Source organism: Salmo trutta, chromosome 35 (assembly GCF_901001165.1).
Source record: "Salmo trutta chromosome 35, fSalTru1.1, whole genome shotgun sequence".
In the NCBI taxonomy this organism is placed as follows: Eukaryota; Metazoa; Chordata; class Actinopteri; order Salmoniformes; family Salmonidae; genus Salmo; species Salmo trutta.
In genome coordinates, this window is record NC_042991.1 from 32,088,955 (window position 1) to 32,110,725 (window position 21,771).

Here is a 21,771-nt window from a genome sequence, read left to right on the forward strand (position 1 = left end):
CCTTTTGCCTGGTCATGTCACAAGCCATTGGCCGGTGCCCCGCAGCTCAGAATAATCGAATCTACCCATTTCTATGGAAGTGCAGTGACATTATCCACTCAGAAAGGAGAAAAAGATGGAGGAATGGGAATGATGAAGTGGATTCTGAATCTCATAGAGGTAAAATCAAGGAGAATTGGAATATTGTCCAAAACAATGGAAAACGGAGCAAACTATACTACAGTGATGAGAATGTCACTTCGTATCTTGTAGGAGTACGGTTTATAAATTAGAAGCAGATCATCGAATTACCAATCTTGAGGAATCCATTTGAGATATCCAGACTGGTGGAGAGAGTGCTGGGTAAAGTGAAGGCTGTGAGGATCAGGAGACTCGGGTTGGTTTAGATTTTTTGTGCTTCTGAGGATCAGAAGAAACGTGTGTTGCGTCTCACCCGATTTGATAAGTTTGAAGTGTGTGTGTGTCTCTTAGGAACAGGGCACCCCTCAAGGGGGTTATGTCTGGAATCTCATGGGAGGTAGATGTTGAAGAGATGAAAAATATTCCTGGAGTGATTGATGTACTTCGGATTAATTGTGTGGCGAATTAAGAAAAAGTGAAGAGTCTATCTGTTCTTTTGTTTTTTGATATGGAGTCTCTCCCTACTCAAGTGCAGTTAGGTTATATTAACTACGGAGTTAGAGCATTTATCCCAAGACCAATGCAGTGGGATCATTGTAAAGCTTTTGGTCATGTTTTAAGTGTTTGCAGAAGGGAGAAACCGAGATGTCCAAGTTGTGGAAAATATCATATTATATGTTATAAAAGTGATGAAAATGTGACATGTTGCAATTGTGGTGGGAACCATGAAGCCACGTCTTTCAAATGCCCCACAAGGGTGAAAGAAAATGAGGTGTGAATGGAGTCCATGGTGGTAGATAGGCCTTCACTGCAGGCTGCAGGGGTTGCCTTTCACTTGCAGGATCCTGACATTTAAAAGGTTAAGAAGGTGGACTTTGTGGCCTTTATAGCTATGGTGATAAATGGCACTGCCAAGGTGGAGAGAAGGTTCAGGAAGATAGAAATCATTGTGGAAGCGGCAGAGCAGTTCCTGGGGCTGAAAGATTTCCGGGGAAGGAGTTACATGGAATATTTTCACAAGCCGTACCACCCTCTCAGGCCCTAGAGCCTGAGAAGGGAGATATGGAGAATTGAAAGAAGGAAGAAGTGTGAGTTTTGTTTGCTTTGTCATTGTACTATTTTTATTTGGGTGGATTAAGTTAGTTTCCCTATAACATATGGCTTTTCTTTTGACCTTGTTTTGGCTTCAACCCGTCCAGTTGGTGGCGGCAACACACCTTTTGGGGTTGTAGTCCGCCATAAAACCCACAGAAGAAGAAGACGAATAGGCGGATCAAAAAAATAAATCATCCAATCGCTTTCGTCCTTTGCTGGCGGTTCATTTTAAATGTGTGTAAAGCACAGGCGTAACCAGCTGTAGCCACCTTTTGCAATTTAAGATTTCAGAAAAGAAACGGTAAATATATTTTGTATAATTACAGAAACTGTAAGTTCTCTTTAGCTAGCTAAGTTTGAGTTGTACGTTACATAATGTATGTAACGTTAGCTACCACTAACGTTACAAGCTCACAAACTCGACCGGTCCCTTTCATTAAGCTAGCTAACGTTAGCTATAAAATAACTGTGTTGCTGCCAAATTAACGTTAGCATTTTAATGAGTGGCGTTTCACTATTACTAAAATAACAAAAATGCAAACCAAGAAAGTTAGTTAGCTAGTGTGTCATGAACAGCAGATTGCTGGCTAGTTAAATCAGCAAATGAGTCGTTTATAAAATCTAAGTTGGCCTAAAGTCTGTCGATGTGCCCTTGAGCAAGGCACTTAAACCTCATTTCTCCTGTCAATGGACATGAGCGTCTGCTAAATGACTAAACTGTAAGTGTTACTCCAGCCACATACTGTCTGTTGGCTAGCTTCGGTTACTATTACCAAGTGTAAGTGCTTAAGTGTTTTTGTTTTGCATTCTAGTCGTAAATGAATATACGTTAGTTAGTTAGCGTTAGTAATGTAGAAGGAACACTGACAAATTCAGTACAATACGTTCAATATAACTTTAGTGAAGTGTGTATGTACGGTGTCATGTACACTGGTGTCATGTTGTAATCTAGATTGTAGGCTACGTTTTATATATTAGCCATTTTTAAAGTAACTAGCTAGTGAACGTACCCTTTCTTTCAAAGTTGTGGTTATGGCAGAACGGGAGCTTTGTAAAGAGAACATCCAGCCATTGAGAGAGGGATTGGCTGTGACTGGTCTGCACCTCAGCCACCAAGAGGGGTCCAGCCATGCAGCTCTCCAGCAACAGAGACAGTATGTCGACAACGTTGTGTTCACAATGTTACTAACTAGCTATATTCAACCATTTTTTAGGTTTGATGATAAGAATCACTGTCTGGGCTATTCTGTTTTGTGTAGAGATATATTATAATATCTGTTCTAGAATTTGGTATTCTGTGGATTTTGGTGCGTTTCTACATGGGGCATATCTTTAAAAGTTCACACAGGCTCAGTCTATAAAATTGAAAGCTCCGTGTTGTGCCCCACAGAGCGTTTGAATTGGAACTCCGTATGTACACTGGAGATGATCCACTTGATATCTGGGATAGGTGAGATGTGCAGCAATTCGCCTCACTCGGTATCACCACACACCCACACACACACACACACACACACAGTTAGACATACACTTCCCCATGCTCCCTAACTTCACCTGCCATGATGGTATTTCTGTGTTTTTTTTGTGATCTGTTTTTAACTTTTGTAGAGATACCATTTTTTTAAACCTGCTTCCAATCCAAAATGTCCCTCGCGACAATAGTTTGACCACACAGACACACACACACACTCTGGGACCATACACAACTTTGGCTTCTGTGTTGTGCAGGTACCTAAAATGGACACTCAAGACCTACCCCCAGGGTAGTAAAGAGAGCAGTCTTACGGTCATGCTGGAGAGGGCTGTGCAGCTCTTCGCTCATGACAAGAAATACTACGATGACCCCCGTTACATCAACCTCTGGATCAATTTGGTGAGTGGCTAGTCCAGGTCGTTAGTGCGTGATCCTCCACTACCGCCCTGTATTGAACGACGTTGAACTCCATAGACAAACTCCGCCAACGCCCTGGACCAGAGCTAGTGAGCGGCAACATGACATGGATTGCGAAAAGATCAAGGAATACCGACAGCCTTGTGTGCCTCGCTTCTATGATCACACTCTGGTGGTCAATGAGAATATCTACATTTTATGCGTGATCTTGTTCATATCCAATTTGTTTATTGCGCTAAGCAAGAGCTAAGGCAGTTTATTGCCCACTCATACAATATCGCATTTGCAAACACATGCTTTACTAAGTATAGCCTGGAATATTGTAATCCAAATGAAATATTGCTCATTTTCACTGTTTCCCTTCATTGACAATAGTGAAATGGAGCGATATTCGCTGTATTCCCCAAGCTAATACTAGGTGTAAAAATGTATGTTTACAGCCATATTTAAATGCTCGTAACATTTTCAAAGAAATTGAGAATGTGTTGGAACATAAATTTTCCAATCATTCTAAAAATAATCCCTATTTATTTTGTTCTGTTTGTGTTCTGACCGGAAGAATAAAGTTCTGAACCAGTTAGAACCCCAAAAAGTATCAGTTCAAAGTTACTTTTTGTTTAAAACAAATTACCTAGTGAAATCAATCGTTTTTACATTTGGCTATTTAATTTACTCCACTTATTAGCATGGATAGAGCAGCTGGCTATGGAATGGGTAAGCTAGTTTGATGGACAGATACTGTAAGTGCAAGCGCTAGATGCAACGGACAGTTCACGGGTGAGGAGAGAGGGTGGACATGGAGGAAGCTTGTCTTAAAATGCAGAACATCATGATGTGGATTGGAATGTGTTTAGGCTATTACTAGCATCATGATTTCACTGAATTATAGACTAGACATTAGGAATATTTTTGGAACGAAAAATAACATTAACCGGTTCTCAAGATTTGAAAACAACGTTTGTTTCAGTTCCTCAATGTTATTTTTTGGGTTCTGTTCCAACCCCTGCCGTTCAATATACTGTACATTACTACTGGGTAAAGCACAGACATTGACTTGCATGCTATCACTACCTACCTGTTTGCATCAATACAGAACTCTGAACAATTGACCCAACTTGGGTTGTGTTGTAGGCCCAGAACAGCATGGAGCCCCTGGAAATGTTCAGTTACATGCAGGCCAACGGCATCGGACTCACTCGGGCTGACCTTTACATTACCTGGGCGGAGGAGTTCGAGAAGCACGGCAACTTCCAGAAGGCAGACGCCATCTTCCAAGAGGGACTTAAGTGCAGAGCCCAACCCATGGATAAACTTCAGCAATACCACAAGTGTGTGCTCCTTGTCTCTGTCCATTCCTTGTTAGCTGTCCTATGTCTGCCTCTGTCTACGTCATATATGGAAGGGAGTAGGCTGTAAACAACATGCCACATCATTCATTACAAATAAGCCATAGTATTTAGATTTTCATTTGTACTGAACAGTATGTACTATTAGTTCATAGTAATTACTTTATTGTGATTTAATGAGTATTCAGGCACAGCCCTTGTCCTTTCATATCTGTGGTTTGGTGATTATTATTTTCCTTTTAGTGGTTTCCAGGCCAGGGTGGCCCATCAGGCTATGTCTGCAGCTGAGGAGGAAACAGAACCAGCAAGAAGCAGTATGGTAGACTTGAGACCACGGGGGAGGAAGAAGGCTGTTGCACCAGTCAATCGAACAGAGGCTGCAGGTTAGCCCTTTGTGGTCGTTACTAGCGGTTTTGCTGCAAAGTTGCTGCTCTACCAATGGGTGGGTAGATGGGGCTTTCTCAGCCAATCGGCGCTGTTCTGAATTCAATACCGTCTTAGAGGAAAGTGGCTCCAGAGTCGATCTTGGTTGATGTTTAGAAAATGTTCTAAAATGCAGTATTTTCAGATGGAATTCTGTACTTTGACGCAAGAAAATCCGACTGAGTCTTTGGTTAAAAGTAAAGTAGGGATGAAGAGGCTGAACTGTTTTGCTGTCTTTGGTAGGACACTCTCGAAGGCTGAACTTGCAGTTGCCCAGACGGTCCGCTCGCCACATCCAGAAAAACCCGATCCCGGGGTTTAACGAGAACCAGGCGGATTCCCTTCAAGCTGCAGAACTGAAGCTGGAACCCTGGATGGCACCACCCAGCAGCAGGGCCAAAGAGAACGAAGTCATGCCTGAGCAAGTGGTCGACATCAAGGTTTGACCGCAGATGCCCATCTCCACAGATAACTTGACCTGTCATTTTCATTGCATCAATGTGCACTGTTTCTAATCTATGAGACTGTCGAGAGCTTGCCGGTAGTGAATTGAGTTGGTAGACTTGAGTTTGTTTTTAATATGGAACTAATACCATTTTCTGTGAAACCTTTTTGTATTTGGCTGTTTATAACTGTTATTATTAAGCCATTTTAAGGGGGTGTTCTTTGTCATGGCAGATTCCCAAGAAGTCGTGGTGTTCTGCCTCCAGTGTTACGGTCCCTGCCAGCAGGCTCAACTTCCAGCCTTTCGTGGATGGGGGTGACCAGACCCCTTCTGTGTGAGTAGTGGATGGGGGTGACCAGACCCCTTCTGTGTGAGTAGTGGATGGGGGTGACCAGACCCTTTCTGTGTGAGTAGTGGAGGAGGGTGACCAGACCCCTTCTGTGTGAGTAGTGGAGGAGGGTGACCAGACCCTTTCTGTGTGAGTAGTGGAGGAGGGTGACCAGACCCCTTCTGTGTGAGTAGTGGAGGAGGGTGACCAGACCCCTTCTGTGTGAGTAGTGGAGGAGGGTGACCAGACCCCTTCTGTGTGAGTAGTGGAGGACCAAAAAAAGCAGATAGTTTAAAAAAGTGTTTTTAAATAAGTGTTTGTTATAATAACAATAATAAACACTTATTTTAACTTAATATAATACATAAATAAAATCAATTTAGTTTTATAAATAATGAAACGTGTTCAATTTGGTTTAAATAATGCAAAAACGGTGTTGAAGGTGAAAGTGCAATACGTGCTATGTATAAAAAAAAAAAGCTAACGTTTAAGTTCCTTGTCATTGAACATGTCTTCAATATTCCCAGTTAAGAAGTTTTAGGTTGTTATTATAGGACTATCTCTATACCATTTGTATTTCATAGACCTTTGACTATTGGATGTTCTTATAGGCACTATAGTATTGCCAGCCGAATCTCAGGAGTTGATGGGCTTGAAGTAATAAACAGCGCTGTGCTTCAAGCATTGCAAAAATATGCTGGCAAACGGAGGAAAGTGTGGTTTGAATGAATGCTTACGAGTCTGCTGCTGCCTACCACCGCTCAGTCAGACTGCTCTATCAAATATGAAATCATAGACTTAATTATAATAAACACAGAAATACGAGCCTTCGGTCATTAATATGATCAAGTCCGGAAACTATAATTTCGAAAAACAAAACGCTTGTTTTAGTGAAATACGGAACAGTTCTGTGTTTTATCAAACCGGTGGCAACCCTAAGTATAAATATTCCTGTTACATTGCACAACCTTCAATGTTATGTCATAATTATGTCATATTCTGGCAAATTAATTACGGTCTTTGTTAGGAAGAAATGGTCTTCGCGCAGTTCGCAACGAGCCAAGCGACCCAAACTGCTTAATATACCCTGACTCTGCTTACACTGAACGCAAGAAAAGTGACACAATTTCAGGCACCGCATTGATTATATGCAACGCAGGACAAGCTAGTTAACTACACATGGTTGATGATATTACTAGTTTAACTAGTGACTATGTTAAGATTGAGTGTTTTTTATAAGATAAGTTTAATGCTAGCTAGCAACTTACCATAGCTCCTTGCTGCCTGCACTCGCGTAACAGGTGGTCAGCCTGCCACACAGTCTCCTCGTGGATTGCAATATAATCGGCGTCCAAAAATGTTGATTACTGATTGTTATGAGAACTTGAATTCGGCTCTAATTCGTCAGCCATTCCGATTAATCGGTTGACCTCTAGACCAGACCCCTTCTGTGTGAGTAATGGAGGAGGACTAAAGTTGTCTCAAGCAGCTGATCTAGGGCCAGTTTAGAGTAACTCCCCTCATGGTTAAAGATGGACTCTGCAAAATAATTTCGTTGTTACAAATGTCTCAAGTGTAAAGAGTAAGATTCATAAATGCATATAAAGACCACTCGCATTAATTTTCTACCTGTTCAGAATTAATGTTGGTGCATATTCTGGTCAAAAATGTGTTTTAGTAAAAGGAGTAAATTACAAGAAGTTGATGATGCATAAACTCTCAATGATCTGGTTACGCTCTTAGAAACCATGGAAACTCTTGTTTGCAGTAGCTAACTAACCAAGTAGGCTAGCTAATGTTTTATCTCTAAATGCTGCAAAAATAATCTCCCCTTTCTCCACGGCTACAGGTCTGCGTGTAAGATTGACCCGGCAGTGAACACGGTGCTCTCTGATCGCCCGCCCCCCTCCAAAGAGGAGTCTGCGCTGGAGGAGGGAGGAGGTGGGGTGAATGAACAGAGCATGTACCTCAAAGAGCTGCTGCTGAATGGCCCTGTGGAGCTGAGCATCGAAGAGCTGCGCGCCGAACAATACTTTGCACGCAAGCGGCAAGAAATCGAAGGTTACCATTGGACAGTAACTGTCACATTATACCTGGGATGTTCCATGACATATGACATATTTCCTGTTTTCACATGCATCTAAAGTATAGAGATACAACCGATATTGTTTTGGACAAAATACTTGGGTAAAGCTGTGTGTGTGTGTGTGTGTGTGTGTGTGTGTGTGTGTGTGTGTGTCCCATGCTCATGTAAATTGTCGGGGAATAACATGGGCTACTGTGCTTTCGACTGCGGTTTCACACCGTCACCCGGGGCCTCCCTTTTTGTCTTCTCTGGCCTTTTTTCTTTTTCACCGATTTTTTTTATTTTATTTTTTCTCTCTTCATATTGGCATATTCCCTCAAGGTCAACCACCCATGTCCCTTTATTCATTGTTTATTCCCTCCCTTTCCTTTGGATAGAGATGATTCAACAGCAGAGCCAAGCCAAGGAGAGGCTGAGGCAACAGATAGATGAGAAGCAACGACTGCTTCAGTTGCAGCAATCCCAGCAACGACCACAACTATCACAACAGGCAAGTGGCAAAGACTCTTAATCCACGGTTGTGTTCATTAGGGCACACCGTAGCGACACATTTTGTAACAGAAAAGGTTTCTTATTGGACAAATTCAGCTATTATCTACCCCTTTCGGTGCGTTTTGGGCCTACTGAACACTACCCTGGCAAATGTCCAATGTGTTTCGCAATTGTGATTTGCCGTCCCTTTTTCTTTTCAGTTGGTCTGTTTAGGAAACCCAGCTAGAAAGTGTTTTTGACAAACTGCAGAGGTCATTGACGTCGACTGTGAAAGCAACTTGTTTGGGATAACCATAGTCTAGTAGCAGATAGTTAATATCTGAGTCGTTTTCAGTAGAGCGCACCGTAGCCAGTATTTACCCTGTATGCATCAGGCATTTTTTTTTACATTTGTGTAGATGTATGCCCCAGGAAGACCCAACACCACTCTGCCACTGCTTCTGAAAAATATCCTAGGGGTTGCAACAGGAAAATTAGTTTCTTATTGGACAAGTTAGTTTCTAAACATTTTTCTCCTTACTGAACACAACCCTGCTGTCTAAAAGTGTTTTAATGCAAAATTAACAATTTTCCTAACGTTTTGCTCCTAGGTCACTGGGACTGAGTACATGCAAATAACAGAGTGTAGGTCTGGATCTGTCCTACCTACCAGCCAACAGAATGCAATGGCCTTCCAGATCTTTGATGAAGGATCCCAGTCTGGCGCCGCACATGGGTCTGGGTAAGCCATTGAGACTCCTGTCATATGTCACTGCGTTAATAAACATTATAAACTGGGTGGTTCGAGCCCTGAATGCTGATTGGCTGACAGCCGTGGTATATCAGACCATATACCACAGGTATGACTAAACATTTATTTTTACTGCTCTAATTACGTTAGTAACCAGTTTATAATAGCAATAAGGCACCTCTAGGGTTAGTTAATAGTATATATGGCCAGTATACCACGGCTAAGGGCTGTGTCCAGGCACTCCGCGTTGCGCCGTGGTATACTGGCTGTATACCACACCTCAGGCCTGATTACTTAAGTCTTGTTTACATTGTCATGGTCAGTCAAACAAATCATACTTTGACATGCATGAATTAGGCTCTGACAATGAAATGTCTCCCCCCATTTTACTTTACAGAAACTCTATTCCCCGTGAAAAGGACATGTGTACAGGTTTGTGTTCATTACAGTATGCATCTGTGCTATACATGCAACATGTAAAAAAAATATACGTATTTGATAGTCAATTATCAACTTTGACCTGTACTTGGCCTTTATCTGACTTGATTGCTATTTTAGATGATGTTTTCCTACCTGCTGGAGACAGAGGTCTTTGCTTTAAGACTCCATACCCGTTTCCAGGTAATTCTGAATGTACACAAGTCCTCTAAATACCAACCTGCTTCAAAACTGTATTAAGGAAGTTTTGTAACATGGGTTAAAACATGTTATTTTAACACAGTAGTATTATTTGGATAACTAATAATTATGTGGGAACAATGACACTAATCAAAGTGTTTCAGACTTTTCCATGCACTTCAAAGGTGATCGTGTTTTCTTTTATTTTTTTGGACAGCTGGCAGTATCCCCCACTCTGAACGGACTCGATTATCTAAGGTTTGGACAGTTTTTGGAACTGAATTTTTTATTTTGTGCTACGAAGTGACCTCTCTAATCTAGTACAGCTCAGGCGAGACCATCAATGATCCACTGCCTTTGAATGTATAGCCTGTTCCCAGATCTGTTTGTGTGGTTTTGCTAACTCAGACCTGAGCTCAGTCTAGTGTACGTATGTTTTCTGTTGGAAATTCCTGGTTGCACAAAAAAATCATATCAATAGGTAGATTAATTGACTTGTACCTTCCAGAACTTCCCAGAGAGAACAGAGTCCCTGAACGAGGAGGTGGTCAGCGGCCACAAGAACAAGACTCTGTGCTCCAGCCCAGAGGACACGCAGGACTTTGTGAAGGCCGCCAAGATGGCCTCCTCTCCTTATCACGCCATGGGACAGAGGGTGGTCTTGCCCAATGCTGGCATTCTGACCAAGGAGCCCGGCATTACCCCTCAACTTGACGCTGACTCAGACGGAAGGAAGAAGCTCAGGTATCGTTTGACCACCCAATGACTTGACCCGACCGACAAGGGTCCACGAGCCTTATTGAGAGTTTGATGGCAGCGAGCTCTGTCGCTTGTCCCCTTTCCCTCCCGGAGTCATTCCCGGAGTCATTCTAAACCATCTCTGCCAGTGCAAGTCATGATGATAAGCCGGGGCTGTGTTCATTGATGCGGGCACACCGTTGTAAAATGTTTTGTGAAGGTATCTGAAAATGACCCTTTTTTTTTTATTGGACAAGTTCAGGTAGTACCTCCCCTCTTTACACCTTTTCTTCAGTTTCATGCCTAACGAACACAACCCCGCTCAAATGGAAAATGAAGGGAAAAGTCATAACGTGCAGCTCTAATGAGCTACCAACATTCTAAAACCCATTGTATTGCTTTCACCAATTATGTCAGAACAGTAATTACTTCAAGATAATATCTATTTGAACAGGGCACTTGTGACCATCTCCTTGATGTTTGCTCTGCAGCCCCATCGAAGAAGCCAGTCTGGAGGCTTGGGGCTCCATGGCTTCAGGCCCCACCTCCGCCTCCTCCGTGTGCACAAACTCTGGAGGCAAGGCCGTCCACCAGCTCGGCAGGCTGGAGGAGAGCCACGCAGAACCCCACCCCGAAGCCATAGACCAGAATTCACCATGCAGTGAGTATCTGGATGGTAGAGCATGGCGGTTTCAACTCCAGGGTTGTGGGTTTGATTCCCACGGGGGACCAAGACAGAGAGGGGGGGGGGGGGGGGTCTGTGAGATGTATGCACTACTGTAAGTCGCTCTGCATAAGAGCCTGCTAAATGACGTAAATGTAAAAAAATAATTAAATAAACTTTGCCAGTGCTGAATTACACACAATCCTACTTCCAGTATAAATTCTTGCCTGCCTTTTCTTTGGCTGTCCAAGAAAGCTGTATTTCACCTCAATCAATGTAAAAGTCATGGAATTGTGTTGCACATGGCAGTTTAGTGGACCAAAAAAATAAGCATTTTATTAAAATACCTTTTCATTGATTGTTTAATCTTATGTTTCAGTAGAAGCATTGGTCCATAATAGGTAACTTAACTCCATGTGGTCCATAAGAAACTATTAGTTATGAATTCATGTGCTCAATTGCACACTGACATTTCATTTCACCCATTTAACACCGCTGAATCTGACTTTTTGGGGCTTCAACTCAGTGCCCATTCACTTTGGATTCTATTCATTTTGTATGACTAGTATATTTAAGACTCCTGGCTTCACTAGGCGCTGTAAGGAATAAGTAAAGTCTATTTGATGTTGGAATGCCTTGTTCTTCCTTCCTGGTATTGCAGTACAACCTGTGATTGAGGACCCTTGCAGTGTGAGGGTGAGACAACGGTTGTTGGATCAAGTGGACCTGAGCTCCTTTCCAAACTTCTACTCAGAGGATGGTCCCCTTCCCATGGCTGAGGAAGATGATGTGCTGATTCTAGGTAGTTCAACTAATAATAAAGGCTGGACGGTTGGTTTTAAATGATGGCTGGACGGTTGGTTTTAAATGATGGCTGGACGGTTGGTTTTAAATGATGGCTGGACGGTTGGTTTTAAATGATGGCTGGACGGTTGGTTTTAAATGATGGCTGGACGGTTGGTTTTAAATGATGGCTGGACGGTTGGTTTTAAATGATGGCTGGACGGTTGGTTTTAAATGATGGCTGGACGGTTGGTTTTAAATGATGGCTGGACGGTTGGTTTTAAATGATGGCTGGACGGTTGGTTTTAAATGATGGCTGGACGGTTGGTTTTAAATGATGGCTGGACGGTTGGTTTTAAATGATGGCTGGTCGGTTGGTTTAAAAGATGGCTGGACGGTTGGTTTAAATGACGGATTATAATTCTACACCGCTTGTTCATTATTATTTTTTTACCGTCTTGCTTAAAGGGAAAGACACCTTTGCTACCTATTCCAAGATGGACTATGAGAACTTTTCCATCTATGCAGGCCAAGGTGGGGGTGACGTTGCCATTAAGGTAAGGCAGTGAATGACTGAACTCAAAGTAGATTTAAATATCTGTCTTTCATGTGAGTTGATGAGTTGAATAATTTCCTACATGCACGCTCCACCTCAAACTGTTTGTATGCAGACTCCACCTCTATCGCTCTAGAATTGCAGATTAAGCAAAATTGCACTGCTGGCTCGTTCGGAACGTTGGCTTTATTTTAACGGCAAAGTTTAGAGCTTTTCCCTGCCACTTGTTTTGCTTTAAAGCTGAGGGATGTAGCTGGAGAAATCAAGTCCATATATGGTTCTATGGATGCAATGACTAACAGTCCATGAGATCAACATGATGGTTTTGACATTTACTTTACAAGGTGTTCTCCAGTGAGTTGAGATCTAACACGTCACTCTTGCCTTGTGCAGCTGGAGCGCACCGCGGTGCCGTGGGACTTCTACATCGGCTCACAACTGAGGGAGCGACTAGCCCGGGACTCCCAGGCACCTGTCCACGACGCGGGGCGCTGCTTCCTGTTCCAGGATGGCTGCGTCACGGTCCACAAGGCCTCCCAGCAGAGCACACTGCGTGTGGGTAGTTCCACCCCTGTCCTCCTTGCATTATTGTACCCTTATAGAATCTGCTTTTTATTTATTATTATTTTTTTGCCTTTTTATTTAACTAGGCAAGTCAGTTAAGAACAAATTCTTATTTTCAATGACGGACTAGGAACAGTGGGTTAACTGCCTTGTTCAGGGGCAGAATGACAGATTTTTACCTTGTCAGCTCGGGGATTCGATCTTGCAACCTTTCCCCACCCATAAAATAACAATAGCTCGGTGTATAAACCATTTGCAAGATGTCATTTTATAGTTTACCTTGGGTTGTGCTCAGTAGGCATCAAACGGAAGAAAGTGATCTGAAACGAGGAGGTTCTATTTGAACTTGTCCAATAAGAACCGCTAGTTGAGTTCTTTTTGCAAAAAAACAATAGTTATGATGTGAAGAACAGGATTCTGATAAGAAAGAACCATTAAGGTCTGTGGTTCCTCTCCTTCTGGCATACACAGGAGGTGGCTGAGGAGTCCTTTGAGGAAATCGTGGCCTCCCTGGCCATGCAGACAGTGGAGCTGGTGAGACTCATGCACTCCTGCCACCTGATCCACGGAGCTCTCAGTCCAGACACACTGGTCATGAATCGGTATGCACACAGACACGGTCCAGCCACGCATGCATATGAGTTGCCGAACGCAGACTTGCATGCGTAGTTCAGACTCCTGACATACAAGCATATTACTTAGACTCACTGTAGTCCTTGCATGCTTGCATACACTCGCTGTGGGAGATGAACAGTAGGGCCGTTTCCCTACATGTGGATTTGGTCTTTAAATCCAGTCATATAATCTACTAGTCAAGTCTTCTTCCTTTTCTCTGCTCCCCCCTCAGTCCTTATGATCAACCAATGGATGAGATTGGTGCTGCCGTTGCGCTGGACTTCTCCTGCTCCGTAGACCTGGAGCTTCAGCCAGAGGTGACGGCAGCACACAGCCTCCCAGCAGCCCAGAACTTCATCACACAGGGCCTACTAGCCCCCTCTGCCAGCCCCTATCAGGTACGGTACACCTCTACAGCCTCTTGTTGGCATCGTCACATCGCTACATGCTTTCCAGAGGAAAGTCTAAAGACTTCAAGAATAAAGTCAATGTTTCACTATTTTTAATTGATATGCACGCCCCAAAAACCCCTGGTCTGCCCCATCAGCATCTTTATACTTTATTTACATTATGTAGGATGTATTTGATTTATTTATTGCATGGCCCCAAATGCTCTTCTGTACCTCACCCATATGTGTTTCTCTTTTTAATCATGTTGTTCCCTTATGTAAGCTGCACTGCAATTATTTTTTCTTTTCATGTAAAATGTTCCAATGTGGCATGTATATTTAAAAATCTACCAGATACCTCCATTTACAATTGAGAGAGTTGCTCTCCCCTAGTTCAGTAGCTGTCGCTCTCCCTGATTACAGGTGGATCTCCTGGGCATTGCAGAGACTGTCCACACTCTGCTGAAGAAGAGAACCATGCGCCTGGTTAAGGAAGACTCTGTGTGGACACTGGAGGAATATCAGGAAGCACATCCAAGGTATAGTACGGTTTCCTCTTGTCATGTCCTGCCGCTGGGTCCTCACCAGTTGCCACAGTCAGAAGGCCTGTCCTACTCGACCAATCGGATGAGGGGGTGTGATGAGGTGTACCCCGGCTTACGGTTTGTGGGGAACGACCAATCAGATGAGGGAGTATGTGTATGCAGGAGAGACTTGCGTTGCTTGAATCTAGTGTTCATCGATGATTAGCTTATTTATTATCTAATAAACCAACCGTTTTAAATGCAGAGTCCTAATTGGATGTCTTATTCAAACTCTCCTAGCGAGCTTGTTTGCCCTTAATACTTGTGTTAAACCAAAATAGGTTTAATATCTGCATTGTTTTTAAAATGGAATGTTGACAAATTGACACCTTGATTTTTATTTTAAAAATCCACAAGTAAAATGTAGTTTCACATATTTCATTTTTTTTAATATGACAACTTCAACCTTTTTTGCTTTGTGAGGTGTTAAAAGTTCAGTTAGCCATTTTTTGTTAATGAAATCTGAAAAGTACCAGTGGCCTGGCTTTGGCCCCAAGTGAGAGATGGGTGCCAGCCCGCATAGATGCATAAGTCTGAGCCTTTTGGGTAAAACACTGGGGTGAATCCTGTCTGGAAATGTTCTATTAGCCCATCCACCCCCTTCTTAGGAGGGAAATGTAACTTTGTTTTACATTTTTAGTTTTTTACTGATATTTTGTTACATTTATTCCTGCACTTTACATACGTTACTTTCAATACACAGTTATGTTTTGATATACACATTATATATCAAACTTGAACTTGAGATGCTATTTTGAAAATGAGGCATTTCCCTCCAACCAGAATATGCCTCATCACACACGTCATCTGATTGGTCCAGTAGGCGGGCCTTCTGACTTTGTGCCTGTGGTAACTAGTGATGACCCTGTCTGATAAGTGGTCATGGAGAGAACATGAGGTTAGGAAGCCATTTAGGTATGTTGGAACACAACTGACTCCTGTCTTCCAATCCTCTTGTTTTTCACCATATTATCAAACACATTTGTAACATGCGCCGAATACAACCGGTGTAGACTTCACTGTGAAAGGCCTACTTATGAGCCCTTACCCAACAATGCAGTTTACAGTTATTATTTTTTATTTTATTTTTTACAGATTTGCCAAAAAATAAATGGTAACACAATAAAATGACAGAGGCTATATACAAGGAGTATGTGCAGGGATATGAGGTAGAGGTAATATCTACACTTAGGTAGGAGTAAAGGTGAATAGGCAATCGGGATAGATAATACACAGGGTATGTAAATAGTCGCGTTGGTCACTTGATGAACTGTTCAGCAGTCTTATGGCTTGGGGGCAGAAGCTGTTCAGCAGTCTGATGGCAGAAGCTGTTCAGCAGTCTGATGGCAGAAGCTGTTCAGCAGTCTGATGGCAGAAGCTGTTCAGCAGTCTTTTGGTTCCAGACTTGGTGCTCCTGTACTAGAGGTCGACCGATTTTATGATTTTTCAACACCGATACCAATTAATCGGCCCAGTTTTTAATTTTTTTACATTTATGACAATTACAACAATACTGGACAAGCACTTTTATTTTAATTTACAAAATAGATTTTATGTATTATATTCTCAATAAAAAAATGAAACCTGCTCAATTTGGTTTAAATAATGCAAAAACAGTGAAGAAAGTAAAAGTGCAATATGTGCCGTGTTAAGTTCCTTGCTCAGAACATATAAAAGCTGGTGGTTCAATATTCCCAGTTAAGTTTTAGGTTGTAGTTATTATAGGAATTATGACGTGTCGACTATTTCTCTCTATACCATTTGTATTTCATATACCATTGACTATTGTATGTTCTAATAGTCACTTTAGTATTGCCAGCCGAATCTCAGGAGTTGATAGGCTTGAAGTCATGAACAGAGATGTGACGCAAGCATTGCTTAGAGCTGCTGGCAAAAGCAGTGAAGTTTGAATGAATGCTTATGAGCCTGCTGCTGCCTAAGTCAGACTGCTCTATCAAATGTGAAGTCATAGACTTAATTATAATAAACACAGAAATACGAGCCTTAGGTCATTAATATGGTCAAATCCAGAAACGATCATTTCGAAAACAAAACATTTATTCTTTCAGTGAGATACGGAACCGTTCAGTATTTTATCGAACGGGCGACAACCCTAAGTCTAAATATTGCTGTTACATTGCACAACCTTCAATGTTATGTCATAATTATGTAAAATTCTGGTAAGTTAGTTCGCAACGAGCCAGGTGGCCCAAACTGTTGCATATACCCTGACTCTGCGTGCAATGAACGCAGGAGAAGTGACACAATTTCCCTAGTTAATATTGCCTGCTAACATTAATTTCTTAACTAAATATGCAGGTTTAAAAATATATATATATTTCTGTGTAATTTTTAAGAAAGGCATTGATGTTCATGGTTAGGTACATTCGTGCAACGGTTGTGCTTTTTTTTGCAAATGCGCTTTTGTTAATTAAATCATCCCCCGTTTGGCGAAGTAGGCTGTGATTTGATAAATATAACAGGCACCGCATTGGTTATATGCAATGTAGGACAAGCTAGGTAACCTAGTAATATCATCAACCATGTGTAGTTAACTAGTGATTATGTTAAGATGTATTGTTTTTTTTTATAAGTTTAATGCTAGCTAGCAACTTACCTTGGCTCCTTGCTGCACTCGCGTAACAGGTGGTCAGCCTGCCACGCAGTTTCCTCATGGAATGCAATGTAATCGGTGCCCAAAAATGCTGATTACAGATTATGTAAACTTGAAATCGGCCCCGATTTAATCGGTTGCCCTCTATCCTGTACCGCTTGCCGTGCGGGAGCAGAGAACAGTCTATGACCTGGGTGGCTGGAGTCTTTGACCATTTTTAGGGCTTTCCTCTGACAGCAGTTTCCATACCAAGTGGTGATGCAGCCAGTCAATATGCATTCAATGGTGCAGCTGTAGGACTTTGAGGAACTTGAAGCTCTTGACCAGCTCCACGACAGGCCTGTCGATGTGAAGGGGGGTGTGCTCGGCCCTCTGTTTACTCTAGTCCATGATCAGCTCCTTTGTTTTGCTCATGTTAAGGGACAGGTTGTCCTGGCACCAAACTGCTAGGTCATGTCGTCGGGGATAAGACTTAACACCATTGCGTTGTCAGCAAACTTAATGATGGCGTCTGAGTCGTGCACGGCCACGCAGTTGTGAGTGAATGGAGTGCAGGAGGGACCAAGCACGCGCCCCTGGGGGTCTCCCGTGTTGATGGTCAGCGTGGCGGATGTGTTGTTGCCTACCCTTCACCTGTAGATGGCCCGTCAGGAAGTCCAGGATCCAGTTGCAGAGGGAGAAGTTCAGTCCCTGGGTCATTAGCTTGGATGATGAGCTTGGAGGGCACTATGATGTTGAACGCTGCTGAACTGTAGTCAATGAACAGCATTCTCACATAGGCGTTTCTTTTGTCTAGATTGGAGAGGGCAGTGGGGAGTACAATAGCGTTTGCGACATCTGAGGCGAATTGAAGTGGATCCAGGGTTTCTGTGATAATTGTGTTGTGAGCCATGACCAGCCTTTCAAAGCATTTCATGGCTACAGATGTGAGTGCTACGGGTCGGTAGTCATTCAGGCAGGTTACCTTAGTCCCTGTGCCCAAGAACACTATGGTAGTCTGCTTGAAACGTGTTGGTATTAGACTCAGACAGGGACAGGTTGAAAATATCAGTGAAGACGCTGGTCAGCACAAGCTCTGAGTATGCCTCCTAGCAATCTGTCTGGTCCTGCGGCCTTGTACCAAATCCATGAAGGAGTGCGCAATTCGGGAGAAAGGACACATTATTAGATTATTGGGATGCAGATATTGTCTTTCATCCCCTGTCCCTCAAGCAAACTCTTTTTATTTACAGTGACCGGAGCGATGCGTTTTGGAGCAAGTTCTTCCGGACCGTTCTGAATCCCGGAGACAGGCCTTCTGTATCAGTTCTCACAGAGCTACTTGAAGACATGAAGAAGTCTACATTTGCTTGCTATGGCGCCTAGTTTTTTTTCCTAGCACTGCCTTCCTAGTGATTTATCAGTGTGGCTATTTAGATTTTATTTGTCTCCTAGATGTTGCTGTTATTGTTTTGCTAGTCCCTTTTGTTTTTTCCTAATTTCAATGTAATTGTTTTTCTGTTAAATGTGATTGATTGTTCATAATAAAGTATAGGTCTTATTCATTATGACTGTTTAGCTTTTTTAGGATGTACTGCCTACATATGGCCTGTAGAGGGTGTTGTCCTGGTGGCATCGATCATGGACCACAGTCACCTCCTGAACAGTTTTATGGTACATAAAGAGAATTCTGTTCTGACATAACTCAGATTTATGTCTTAAGTTAGAGCACGGCATACACTTGCAGTTAACCAGCCAGACTTGTGTTGTGTGTTTTCGGGGGGGGGTTAAAAGTAACATGGTAAAGGTAAATCTAGAACACTCCAATTAGTGTAAATTACATTTGGTATGATATGCAGTGCCTTCAGAAGGTATTCACAGCCCTTGACTTCTTGCACATTTTGTTACAGCCTGAATTGAAAATGTAATAAATTTATATTTTTTTTTTTGTCACCTAAACACTACCCCAAAATGTCAAAGTTAAATTGTTTTTGGAAATTTGTACAAATGAAAAGCTGAAATGTCTAGACTAAATAAATTCAGAAGTATACATTTGCTTAAGTCACTAGTTTCATGGACTTTACTTTTTATTACTACCTCATCTCTGTACCCCACACACACAATTTATCTGTAAGGTCCCTCAGTCAAGCAGTGAATTTCAAACCCCGGGGGGGGGGGGGAAATATCCCTTTGCGCATGGTAGTTATTAATTACGCTTTGGATGGTGTATCAATACATCCAGTTACTGAAAACATACAGGCGTCTTTCCTAACTCCGTTGTTGAAGAGCAAGGAAACCACTCAGGGAATTCACCATGAGGGCAATGGTGATTTTATAAATTAAAAAAAAATAAAGTTACATAGCTTAATGGCTGTGATAACTGAGGATGGATCATCAACATTGTAGTTACTCCACAATACTAACCTAATTGACAGAGTGAAAAGAAGCCTGTAAAGAATACAAATATTCCAAAATATGCATCCTGTTTGCAACAAGGCACTAAAGTAATACTGCAAAAACAATGTGAAGCAATTCAAATGTCCTGAAAACATAGTGTCCTGTTTGGGGCAAATCCAATACAACACATTACTGAATACCAATCCAGATTTAAACCATAGTGGTGGCTGCATCATGTTATGGGTATGCGTATAATCGTTAAAACAGTTACCCAAACTCAGTCCTCGGGACCCCAAGGGGTGCACATTAGTTATTTTTGCCCTAATACTACACAGCTGATTTCATATCAAAGATTGATTCGTTTTTTATTTGAATCGGCTGTGTAGTGCTAGGACAAAAAAAAGGTGCACCCCTTGGGGTCCTGAGGACTGAGTTTGGGAAACCCTGCATTAAAGACTGGGGAGTTTTTCAGGATAAATAAATGGAATGGAGCTAAGCACAAGCAAATTCCTAGAGGAAAACCGGGTTGTCTACTTTCCACCAGACACTGGGAGATGACTTCCCCTTTCAGCAGAACAATAACCTAAAACACAAGGCCAAGTCTACACAAGTTAATTACCAAGAACACTGAATGTTCCTGAGTGGCTGAATTCTTTTTTTTTCTTTTTTTTTTACTTAAATCTACTTGAAAATCTATGGCAAGACCTGAAAATGGTTGTCTAGCAATGATCAACAACCGATTTGACAGAACTTGAAGAATTTTGGAAGAGTAATTGGCGAATGTTGCACAATCCAGGTGTGGAAAGCTCTTAGAGACTTACCCAGAAAGACTCACTGCTGTAATCACTGCCAAAGGTGCCTAATGTATTGACTCGAGGTTGAATACTTCTCAAGATATTAGTGTTTTACTTTACATAAATTTTTAACAAATGTTAGAATGTTTCTTTCACTTTGACAGAGTATTTTGTGTAGATCACTGACAAATACAATTTTAATCCCACTTTAACAAAATGTGGAAAAAGTCAAGGGGTGTGAATACTTTCTGAAGGCACTTTATTTATTAATTTGTGGATGTCGATCCATTTATGTTATGAATGACAATTTGTGTGTGCAAAACATATAAACTCCTCACTGTCAACTGCGTTTATTTTCAGCAAACTTCACTTGTGTAAATGTTCCTATGAACATAAGATTCAACAACTGAGATATAAACTGAACAAGTTCCACAGACATGTGACTGACAGAAATTGAATAATATGTCCCTGAACAAGGGGGGGGGTAAAAATCTAAAGTAACAGTCAGTATCTGGTGTGGCCACCAGCTGCATTAAGTACTGCAGTGCATCTACTCCTTATGGACTGCACCAGATCTGCCAGTTCTTGCTGTGAGATGTTACCCCACTCTTCCACCAAGGCACCTGCAAGTTCCCGGACATTTCTGGGGGGGAATGGCCCTAGCCCTCACCCTCCGATCCAACAGGTCCCAGAAGCACTCCATAGGATTGAGATCCGGGCTCTTTGCTGGCAATGGCAGAACACTGACATTCCTGTCTTGCAGGAAATCATGCACTGAACGAGCAGTATGGCTGGTGGCATTTTCATGCTGGAGGGTCATGTCAGGGTGAGCGTGCAGGAAGGGTACCACATGAGGGAGGAGGATGTCTTCCCTGTAACGCACAGCGTTGAGATTGCCTGCAATGACAACAAGCTCAGTCCGATGATGCTGTGACACACAGCCCCAGACCATGACAGACCCTCCACCTCCAAATCGATCCCGCCCCAGAGTACAGGCCTCGGTGTAACACTCATTCCTTCAACGATAAACGCGAATCTGACCATCACCCCTGGTGAGACAAAACCGGGACTCGTCAGTGAAGAGCACTTTTTACCAGGCCTGTCTGCTCCAGCGACGGTGGGTTTGTGCCCATAGGCAATGTTGTTGCCGGTGATGTCTGGTGAGGACCTGCCTGACAACAGGCCTACAAGCCCTCAGTCCAGCCTCTCTCAACCTTTTGTGGACAGTCTGAGCACTGATGGAGGGATTGTGCGTTCCTGGTGTAACTCGGGCAGTTGTTGTTGCCATCCTGTACCTGTCCCGCAGGTGTGATGTTCGGATGACCGGTCCTGTGCAGGTGTTGTTATACGTGGTCTGCCACTGCGAGGACGATCAGCTCTCCGTCCTGTCTCCCTGTAGCACCGTCTTAGGCGTGTCACAGTATAGACATTGCAATTTATTGCTCTGGCCACATCTGCAGACCTCAATCCTCCTTGCAGCATGCCTAAGGCACGTTCATGCAGATGAGAAGGGACCCTGG

General features: G+C 42.6%; 1 protein-coding gene across 2 annotated transcripts; it reads left to right on the forward strand.

The window, feature by feature from the left end:
- The first annotated feature begins 1,413 nt into the window (after positions 1-1,413).
- LOC115175080 (mitotic checkpoint serine/threonine-protein kinase BUB1 beta) lies at positions 1,414-19,121 on the forward strand. Of its 2 annotated transcripts, none has more exons than XM_029734252.1 (23): positions 1,414-1,516; positions 2,240-2,369; positions 2,606-2,665; positions 2,944-3,088; positions 4,238-4,434; positions 4,696-4,835; positions 5,119-5,315; positions 5,554-5,654; positions 7,498-7,709; positions 8,112-8,224; positions 8,817-8,947; positions 9,354-9,388; positions 9,515-9,577; positions 9,792-9,832; positions 10,083-10,318; positions 10,804-10,973; positions 11,629-11,778; positions 12,228-12,316; positions 12,709-12,870; positions 13,351-13,481; positions 13,727-13,892; positions 14,307-14,422; positions 18,314-19,121. In XM_029734252.1, exons 2-23 carry the CDS (start codon positions 2,248-2,250, stop codon positions 18,444-18,446), a joined length of 2,910 nt encoding a protein of 969 aa, XP_029590112.1. In that variant the 5' UTR covers positions 1,414-1,516; positions 2,240-2,247; the 3' UTR covers positions 18,447-19,121. The 2 variants fall into 2 exon arrangements, with proteins under 2 accessions (XP_029590112.1, XP_029590113.1); XM_029734253.1 differs by having other exon boundaries at positions 11,638-11,778.
- The last annotated feature ends 2,650 nt before the right edge of the window (positions 19,122-21,771 follow it).

What these genes read in the sequence shown, in the direction of transcription:
- LOC115175080 (XM_029734252.1), top strand. Translation starts at nt 2,248, where the DNA reads ATGGCAGAACGGGAGCTTTGTAAAGAGAACATCCAGCCATTGAGAGAG. An exon ending in CAATCGAACAGAGGCTGCAG is followed by an intron (nt 4,836 to 5,118) that starts GTTAGCCCTTTG and finishes TGTCTTTGGTAG; the next exon opens with GACACTCTCGAAGGCTGAAC. An exon ending in CCTCTGCCAGCCCCTATCAG is followed by an intron (nt 13,893 to 14,306) that starts GTACGGTACACC and finishes CCCTGATTACAG; the next exon opens with GTGGATCTCCTGGGCATTGC.